The sequence below is a fragment of the Perca fluviatilis genome, chromosome 24, assembly GCF_010015445.1.
Source record: "Perca fluviatilis chromosome 24, GENO_Pfluv_1.0, whole genome shotgun sequence".
NCBI classification, from domain to species: Eukaryota; Metazoa; Chordata; class Actinopteri; order Perciformes; family Percidae; genus Perca; species Perca fluviatilis.
In genome coordinates, this window is record NC_053135.1 from 970341 (window position 1) to 981004 (window position 10664).

Genomic DNA, 10664 nt, shown 5'->3' on the forward strand with positions numbered 1-10664 from the left:
GTCAGCTTAAATTACTTTATAACGTCAGCAACATTACAAAACATTTGAAAGAACAAGGGGTGCCACAATTGATCAACCTCCGATCATTATTGGCCGATATTTACAAAAAAATGTGAAGTTTAACTCCAAAGACATATGGGAAGTGTTTTAGACAGGAGATTGGCTTAGATTATATTGCTATGTGTGTGATATCAATACTTATCTGTGAGATGTATGTAATATGTTCTATTATAATGTTCCTGTTGTTTCAGAAAGACAATGAATGATAGAACAGGATGAGCAGAGAGCAGAAAGCATTCAGTGAAGAGCTTCAGACTTTATTTTCTGGTTGATAGCTTCTAGTTTCTCCAGCAGCTTCTGTTTCTGGAGATTAAAAAGTAAATTTCTCTCTCTGGTGGTCTTCCTCTCTTTCTAACAGTACCGTCAGGGAACCTGAACCTGAACCTGGACCCAGCTCTTTGCTCATTAGGAGGAGACAGTCAAAGGGCTCACCACTAGCTTTCACAGGAGATCCAACGGCAGAGTAAGTCAGCTTCAGTTACTTTATAACGTCAGCAACATTACAAAACATTTGAAAGAACAAGGGGTGCCCCGATTGATCAACCTCCGATCATTATTGGCCGATATTTACTAAAAACATGTGATCAAGTGCTAATGTCCTTTATATGAGACACCAAGTGGATAAATCTTGGATGTAAGAGTTTGGATTTATTGCTCGACGACCCCGAAAAAAGGCACAAGTTCCAGGCTGGATAGAAAACCTCCTCTAGGGGCTAAAGAGACACCACAGACACTCCAGTGCCTGCATGTCTAATGTGATCAAAGATCATCTGTTACCGTTCTACAGAGAAGAATGGCATCACTATTTAGATATTTGGGATACATTTGGGCCTTTTCTGAAGAAATGTAAATAGTTTGTCGTTTTATATGAGTTATAATGTTCATAATGTTTATTTTTGTACTGGATGACACAAATGCTTGTGTAGCATTGCTGTGTGTGTGTGATATCAATAAAAATTACATTATTTTGAGTATTGAAATAAGTGAATGTCATGAAGGCAAAAGCATCTGGACTGTTTTTGAAAATAATTTAGATATTTTGTCAACTGTGTAAGTATAGTATGTTTATTTCTTCACAGTTTGACTCCCAAGACATATGAGAAGTGTTTTAGACAGGAGATTGGCTTAGCCTATATTGCTCTGTGTGTGATATCAATACATATCTGTGAGATGTATGTAATATGTTATATTATAATGTTCCTGTTATTTCATGAATGATAGAACAGGATGAGCAGAGAGCAGAAAGCATTCAGTGAAGAGCTCCAGACTTTATTTTCTGGTTGATAGCTTCTAGTTTCTGCAGCAGCTTCTGTTTCTGGAGATTAAAAAGTGGATTTACCTCTCTGGTGGTCTTCCTCTCTTTCTAACAGGACCGTCAAGGAACCTGGACCTGGACCTGAATTTGAAGCTGAACCTGGACCCAGCTCTTTGCTCATTAGGAGGAGACAGTCAAAGGGCTCACCACTAGCTTTCAGAGGAGATCCAATGGCAGAGTAAGTCAGCTTCAGTTACTTTATAACGTCAGCAACATTACAAAACATTTGAAAGAACAAGGGGTGCCCCAATTGATCAACCACAGATCATTATTGGCCGATATTTACTAAAAACGTGTGATCAAGTGCTCGCCATTGTCTTCTAGCTGCTGAAAAATTACTACACACACACACACAGAGAGCAACAACCACACGCCTGTACCTAATTGGCTGTTCATGTGTAGTGAAGTCCTCCCGCGGCCGACTCCCACCCACCTTATTGGCCAGGAGCTGCACGTGGTTGCTCAGGCGCCATATACTGTATCACCAAAAGTCCAGACTCAACATATAAACACAATAATTATTTGTCTTCGTATATGATATTTCTCTAAACTTTAAGCTTTATTAAATTTAAACCACACTTCACACATCAGGTTTTAAAATTTAACAATTCGGAAATATTTGATTTTTCCAAAGCATTTTGTTCTTATTCATAATATGTCGTAAAGCAAGAAGTATGAACTATGGCTGAGATTGAGAACCTTATATTTTTTTAAATCTTCTGTTAATTTGAATACTGGATGTCTTTTTACTCCTCATTCAGTCACAATTAGTTATCCAAAGTTTCCAACTTGTTTAGAATAATATAGCAAGAATTTTAACATGTTTTATATTCTCTATCACCAAAAGTCCAGACTTAACATATAAAGACAATCATTATCTGTCTTCTTCATTACCCTCCCTCCAACAAAGCTCTGTAAGTGTGATTTATTCATCATTATACCATGGTCTGGGTGAATATTCGATTCTGATTGGCTGCCGGGTGTCTATAAAAAGGTGATGTAGGACCCATACTAAGGGAGTTCTGGTGAAACTGTCTGTTTACTGTTCTAAATGAATGCGCTACATTAAAAACAAAAAGGAAATGTGAATCTGTTATTTCCAACACTGTGATTTGCTTCAGTGTCTTGTCCTCTGAACACCACAGGATGGCGCTAACACACACGCTGCAGTAAGTAAGTTACACTGGCCCTCTGAACTGACTTTGTTTCACAGCGAATAACGTTATCTCACATCCCATTCACCGTTGAGGTCGCTACTTCAGGCTACGGCTGACAGTAACGTTACACATTACGGATAAAATCGTTTGTTAAAGTTGTTATATTGTTTTGGGGACAATGACATGCCTGATATCTAGCTTGTATTGTTGTTCAACATACTGTCAAATAATCTTTACTGATTGCCAACTGTACACAATGTTATTGACTTCAGATCTTGCTAGCATACGGTTAGCTTTCTGACTTGTAGCTGAGCGGGCTATACACATCTCCCGTTGCTAAGGGAGGCAAGTCATATCTAAGGTCCATTCTATTTCCTGGAGGAGTGAACAACGTTTGCATTGCATAAGAACCTTATAGGATGGGAATGATTGTTCCAGGTATTAGTCAAACCCTCAGGCATAACCAGGAAAAGGGAGTTATTGTTTGGGAAAACTTAGATTTCGATTGTAAAACTAATTAAAATATAAACCTATGTTTTAAAAATATAAAAGTAGTAAACAGCTTTAGAGGGCAGACGGTTGTTGTGCGTTCTGTGAAATAAAATCCTGACTTAGACCTCCTCTATCTGGAAAGTGTCCTGAGATAACTTCTCTTATGATTGGACAGAAAATTAAACTGAATTAAATATTTTAATTGATTGACAGCAAATATGAATATAAAATGATTAAATTACAACCCTACATTAGATCAGATGAAGCTGTGTGTGTGATAGTGATGTAATGCCCCCCCTCCCCTCTCCTTCTTTCAGGGTGGAGCCTGCTGGAGTCAGATATTTGACACCAGGTCCATGGAGATGTAAGTCTGTTTTTAATTTCATTCATTAAAACTGTAACATCACTCATTCAACCCTCTGATGTCATCATCAAAGTGCTGATTGGTTAATAACTGCAGCTGTGTTGTGTCTCCTTCTCTCCATCAGATTCCTGTGAACTCACACTGGACACAAACACAGTGAACAGAAACCTCAAACTGTCTGACAACAACAGGAAGGTGACATTAGTGGAGGAGGATCAGCCATATCCTGATCATCCAGAGAGGTTTGACTACTGGTGGCAGCTGCTGTGTAGAGATGGTCTGACTGGTCGCTGTTACTGGGAGGTTGAGGTGAGAGGAAGGGTTGGTGTAGCAGTGAGTTACAGAGGAATCAGCAGGAGAGGATACAGTGACTGTTTGTTTGGAGGTAATGATCAGTCCTGGAGGCTGGGCTGCTCTGATGATGAGGGTCATTACTCTGTCTGTCACAATAAGAGAGCAACATTCCTCACTTCCTCCTCTGTCTCTGGTAGAGTAGCAGTGTATGTGGACTGTCCTGCTGGCTCTCTGTCCTTCTACAGAGTCTCCTCTGACTCACTGATCCACCTCCACACATTCAACACCACATTCACTCAACCTCTTTATCCTGGGTTTGGGGTCTGGTCTCCTGGTGGCTCAGTGTCTCTGTGTCCTCTGTAGGACGGAGAGTCTCCTCCTGTAAAAATGTCAGGTTATTATTATAAACTAATGAATGAACTTTGTATAAAATAATTCAGAATGATTGAACAGATTCCTGGTGAACATTGTAAACTTCTTCCACTTCCATTCCGTCAAAGATGGAAGCTGTGATCATGAAAATGTAGAAATGCCGTTGACTTGTGTCATGTTTTCTTTTGAATTCTGTCTCTTTTCACAATAAAATCATAAAGTTAAAATTACTATTTTAATAAATGTTTAAGAAATAAAATCTTAAAATGAAAATCTTCCTCCTGAAGCTCAATTTTAGAGCTGATTGAAATGTTGAGGATTAAAATCTAAAAAGTCTTAAAACAGGTAAAAGTTTTATTGTGAAGTTTAAGGTCAACTTCACAATAAAAGTCCACTGGATAATTTTATTTTAAACAAATAATGTGTGTGTGTGTGTGTGTGTGTGTGTGTGTGTGTGTGTGTGTGTGTGTGTGTGTGTGTGAGCATAAGTTTATGAACCCATGCTAAAGTTGACTAAAAAGAGTAATAAAAAACATCTTTTGGAATTTGATCTTAAGCCCTTAAAGGCATACTATGCACCTTTTCTACTATGCATAGTAGAAAATGTGCATAGTATGCCTTTAACTAAAAAATTAGGAAAAATCCAACCTTTAACGACACCAATTTTCTTTGTGAATGAATAATGTATCGTAAATAAATAAATGTTCTTGCTTAAAATACAGGGGTCGTAAGTGAGTCCACCCTTATGTTAAATTCCCATAGAGGCAGGCTGATTTTAATTTTTAAAGGCCAGTTATTTCATGGATCCAGGATACTATGTATCCTGATAGAGTTCCCTTGGCTTTTGGAATTAAAATAGCCCCACATCATCAACATACCTGTCAAGTTTTGGATTTGAAAATAAGGGAAATTTTCCGGCGCCCACCGCAAGCAGTCCCACCACCCCAACCAAGCTCCAGTATCCCTTACATTTTAAGACAGGTGTACAAGAAAGCTAAAATCACCACTTGATGCAGAATGCTGAAAACATTTACAATTCATAACATTGCTTGTCTTTACATTTTATTTTCATTCCACACATTCTTTTCATTTCATATTGCTTTTCTTTTACAGTTTTTCTTTTCATTTCACATAACTTTTCTTTACTCTTTTAGTGAGTTATTGTACAAATGTGTTGCAGACTTTGCATCCTTTAAGACTGTTTTAGGAAGGAGTGTATTAGTGGGCGGGGGCCAGAGCGGTTCATGTTACCTGAGAGTAGAGCGCAAACAGTTCTGTGGTCTAACGTCCTCCTATTCTCTGGAACAATCTTTCGTTACCATGCTAAACACCCTTTCTCAACTTGCATTGCTAGGGGATGTATAGTAAAGCCCTCCTAAGTTTTGCGCAGCACGCCTGCTCTGTCAGCGTGTCATCATCCGTCTCTGTTTTTTTTTTTTTTTTTTTCCTGTGTTGTCACTCATCATTTGACCTCACACACTACACTTCGCGACAACTGCCATCTCACAGTACCTGTAGTAGGCTACTGCAGGTGGCAGTTATCGGAGGCTAGTGACAGAGCTCAGATTGGGAATGTTTTTTTTTTTTACTCCGCTCGGACCCGGGGTATTATTTTTTAATAACGCAGGTTAAAATACGGGAGATTTACGGGAAAATACTAATACGGGAGGACGGCGGGAAAGAAGGGTAAAATACGGGACTTTCCCGGCCAAAACGGGATACTTGACAGGTATGATCATCACATACCCTTCACCATACCTACAGATTGGCATGGGGTACTTTCCATAAGATCATCTCTCAATGCAAATCAAACCAGCTATTAGTCTAACTAAAATAAAACCATGCCAGTTTAATTATTTTAATATATCGATATAATCGATCAATTTAAAGATGTTGAATCCAATAAAGTAGTGAAAGTATAATATTCCTCTCTGAGATGTTGTTAAGGACAAAATCTTTAAATAATTCATGAAATAAAATGTTCAAAATAGTGCTGTCAAACAATTAAAATATTTAATTGCGATTAATCGCATTAATGTCATAGTAAATCGCAATTAATCGCACATTTTTATCTATTTTAAATGTCCCTTGACTTCTTTTTGACCCATTATATTTTCTCATTTTAATGCTAATAATAATAAATAATAATCTGTCACACAATGTTACACTGTTACCTCCATTTTCCATTGCAGATAGTACTGCCTCATGCCTGAGGCGAGCGTGGCTGGTCGTCATAGCGACTGCCGTGGGCGTAGTTTGGCAGCATTGAATTTCCCCATAGACAGTTACCCCCCGACTCATTTCCTGGTTGTCCTTCTCCATAAACTCAATGAGAGGGGTAACTTTTCCTGCTCCAGGTTTCCCACCGTGGTCAGAAAGAACACCCGTTTAACCCCATTGGTTCAGGTCCTATCCCCTGACCAATCGGCTATCCTAACCTTAACCACTCGAGGTGAAATGCCTAACCCCAACCAATCGAGCTGCTTCGTAGGGCAGGTCTTGGTGTGGCCATAGTGGTATTTGTAATTTTGCTTCCGGTCTAGCTCGATCCGAAAGAACGTTAATCTCGCGTTAAACTGACAGCCCTAGTTAAAAACCTTTTAAAAGTCCAGTGAGTGAGTTCCAGCTGTCAGCTGCTGGTGTCTGGTGTAATGGCGCCCTCTGGTGGAGATCAGCAGCAACTACAAGCAGAGCTCAACACACAAATACACACATTAAAACATGTTTATTCCTCTAATTTTATTGTTTTAATTTGAATGTATTCATCTTAAACACTAACCCACCTTATTTGTTTAATTAATTTAAATTTCAAGACTTTTTTATTTACATGATGTATCCCTTTATTTAATCATTTTTCTATTAATTATTCTGTGCACTTTTATTTAAATTTTCCAATGTAGTAGTAAAAGAATATGATTAATCTCTGAGATGTTTTAAGGGCAAAATGTTTTAATGATTAATAAAATAAAAATTTAAAAAACCCATCAGCTGCTAGTGTAATGGCGCCCTCTGGTGGAGATCAGCAGGAACTACAAGCAGAGCTGAACACACAAATACACACATTACAACATGTTGACAGTTTATTCTGACTTCATTTTTTCAATAAAGATTTTGCCATCAACATCTCAAAAGGGGAATATTATACTTTGTACTACTATATTAGATTTAACATGTAAATTGATCGATTATAGGCTAAATAAAAAAGGAGAAACGTGTGTTCAGCTCTGCTTGTTGTTGCTGCTGATCTCCACCAGAGGGCGCCATTACACCAGACACCAGCAGCTGACAGCTGGAACTCACTCACTGAACTTTTCAAGGTTTTTAACGTTTTATTTTTTTAATTATTTAACGATTTTTCCCTTAACAACATCTCAAAAGGGGAATATTAAACTGTTACTACTATATTATATTCAATATCTTTAAATTGATAGATTTTAGGCAAAATAAATAATACAATTAGAGGAAAACACTGGAAAACGTGTCTGCAGTTCTGCTTGTAGTTCCCGCTGATGTCCACTAGAGGGCGCTTTGTTACACACACAGACAGACTAGTCTCTGGACATATAGTATATTTTGGTGTGTTTGACTCTTTTATTTATTTTTTTACACAGTATGTATGTATTATTTACTTTTGTATATTATATACTTTTGTATATATGTGTGTGTGTTTTTTTTAATGTAAGTTTTAAGGCACGAGATCATCCGTTGGTTACGTTACGTATGTTAACGGTTGGTTTTGGCCCAACGGCTGAATCAATGTCCGAGGGAACTTTCCACTGAAGGCCAGACGACGGACTTATCGTTGTTTAATGATTTCTTTTAGGTGAGTAAATGTCACCGGGCCACCTTTAACGTTACATGTGTTTTTGTTATGTAGCGTGTCTGTGTCACGTTTGTTAAAGCGTGTTTCCTGTTTTATTTTGAAGTCTCGTTTTCCTCCCTAGTCTTGTCTTGTTGTGCTTCCTGTCTTCTGTTTCCCTCCTGTTTGATTGTTCTGCCCCGCCCTGATTGGTTCCACCTGTTTGTATCACCTGCTCCTCGTTAGTGTTCATTACCCTGTGTATTTAGTCTCTCTGTTTCCCTTGTCTCTTGTCGGATTCTTACTTTCTGTTCGTTTGGCTCTTGTCGTGCTGTGTGCTGCCTGTTGTGGTTTTTCCTGGCTGGGAAAAAAATCTCTGTTTTAACTGCATTTGGGTCCAAACCTTCTCTCCCCCTGACAGTCTGTGTTTTGTGTTTAATCTACTAATGTGTAAGTATGTAAAAGTCAATGTATGTGACCATAAAAAGACCTTGGTTGAAGTTAAATACTGCTTTTAGAATATCTACTGGAGTACAAGTCTTAAAGTATCTGGTAGAAAGATGCTTGTTATTCCAGAACCTGCCTGACTGTCTCTCAGACAGACAGACAGACAGACAGACAGACAGTGTGTGAGTGACCCCATGCTAAAGTTGACTAAAAAGAGGAATACAGAAACCATCTTTTTGGAAATTGATCTCGATGCCTTTAATTATAAAAAATGAGTAATGCAAAATGAATACATGCATCCTGATAAATTTCCTTAGGAATTAAAATACCATCCCCACATCATCACATACCCTTCACCATACCTACAGATTGGCATGGGGTACTTTCCATAAAATCATCTCTCAATGTAAATCAAACCAATTAGTCTAACTGAAATAAAACCATGCCAGTTTAATCATTTTAATATATCGATATAATCAATCAATTTAAAGATGTTGAATCTAATAAAGTAGTAAAAGTATAATATTCCTCTCTGTGATGTTGTTAAGGGCAACATCTTTAAATAATTCATTAACTTAAACATTAAAAACCTTTAAAAGTTCAGCGAGTGAGTTCCAGCTGTCAGCTGCTGGTGTCTGGTGTAATGGCGCCCTCTGGTGGAGATCAGCAGGAACTACAAGCAGAGCTCAACACACAAATACACACATTAAAACATGTTTACAGTTTATTCAGACTTAATTTACTTTTACTACTATATTAGATTACATATATTTAAATTGATTGATTTTAGGCAAAATAAATAATACAATTAGAGGAAAAATCTGGAAAATGTGTGTGCAGTTCTGCTTGTAGTTCCTGCTGATATCCACTAGAGGGCGCTTTGGTGACACACACAGACAGACTAGTCTCTGGACATATAGTATATTTTGGTGTGTTTGACTCTTTTTTTTTTTTTTTTACACAGTATGTATTATTTACTTATGTATATTTGTAAAAATGACAGATACCCCCATTTTAAATTATTTCTGTGTGTTTGTCTGTGTGCGTGTGTGTGTGTTTGTGTGTGTGTGTGTGTGTGCGTGTTTGTGCGTGTGTGTGTGTGTGTGTGTGTGCGTGTGTGTGTGGTGTGTGTGTGTGTGCGTGTGTGTGTGTCTGATAGCGTGTGTGTGTGTGTCTGTGCGTTGTTTGTCTGTGTGGTGTGTGTGTGTGTGTGTGTTGTGTGTGTGTGTGTTTGTGTGCTGCGTGTTATTGTGTGTGTGTGTGTGTTTGTATGTGGGTGGGGTGTGTTTTGTTTGTGTGGGGTGGTGGGTGTGTGGTATGGTCTGTTGTCTGGTGTGGGGTTGTGTGTGTGTGTGTGTGTGTGCTGTGTGTGTGTTGTGGGTGGGTGTGTGTGGATTGTGGTGTGTTGTGTGTCTTTGTTTGTGGTGTGTTGTGTTGGTGGTGGTGGTGTGTGGTTTGTGTGTGTGTGCGTGTCTTGTGTGTGTGTGTGTGTGTGTGTGTGTTTGTTTGTGTGTGTGTGTGGTGTCTTTGTTTGTGTGTGTGTGTGTGTGTGTGTGTGTGTGTGTGTGTCTGTGTGTTGTGTGTGTGTGTGTGTGTGTGTGTGTGTGTGTGTGTGTGTGTGTGTGTGTGTGTGTGTTGTGTGTGTGTGTGTGTGTGTGTGTGCGTGTGTGTCAGTAGGTTTGTGGAAGACTTAGCTGCAGGTATTTGGCAGGGAGTCACATTTTGGAGCATTATTATCAACATATCTGTCTAAAATGTTGAAGAAGCTAGAGCAGATGATACAGAAATAACACTCACAAAGCTTAAAGACTAAACTTGCTAGGCTGAAGTCAACATATTTTCTTAAGACGTATCTTCCACAGACCACAGAGGGAAAACACTGGTAGTTATTAAGGTATTAATACTTTAATCTTGTGTCTCTGTTTCCCGTCAATGTTGGCGTTTGAAAACTGCATCGTGAAAACATTTGATCATATCATTAATTATATATTTGATAAGGTTGTAATGTGACATCTACACATCGCACCTCTCTGTCTCTGGGTGTGTTTGCTGTTCAAAGTTTACTTTCACTTTCATAGGGCTGTTGTTGTGTCGCAGCTTCTTTTCTCTCCGTAAGAAGCTCCAGCTGAAGGTAATTTAACTCTTCTCCAACGTCTGACCGGTGAACTCAGAGCTGTCGTTAGTTTAGTTTAACATCAGCAAACGCTGCAGAGAAACTAAACTAAACACAATCAGACTTCAGACTGTCGTCTTAACACAGATCCGTCTCCATGTTGGGAGGATATTTGGGAGAGTAACGAAGAGTCAGAGTCCAGTTATTGATCCGTGTTACTGAGTTATAGATCCTTTATGTATTATCATAAA

General features: G+C 38.5%; 1 protein-coding gene across 1 annotated transcript in view; it reads left to right on the plus strand.

Annotated features, from left to right (window-relative positions):
- LOC120554772 (NACHT, LRR and PYD domains-containing protein 3-like) overlaps window positions 1–3392 on the plus strand; it is a 36839-nt gene extending 33447 nt beyond the window's left edge. The window contains exon 20 of the mRNA XM_039793801.1: window positions 3342–3392. Coding sequence (XP_039649735.1) covers window positions 3342–3392 — 51 coding nt within the window. The remainder of the gene's footprint in view (window positions 1–3341) is intronic.
- Window positions 3393–10664: the final 7272 nt, after the last annotated feature.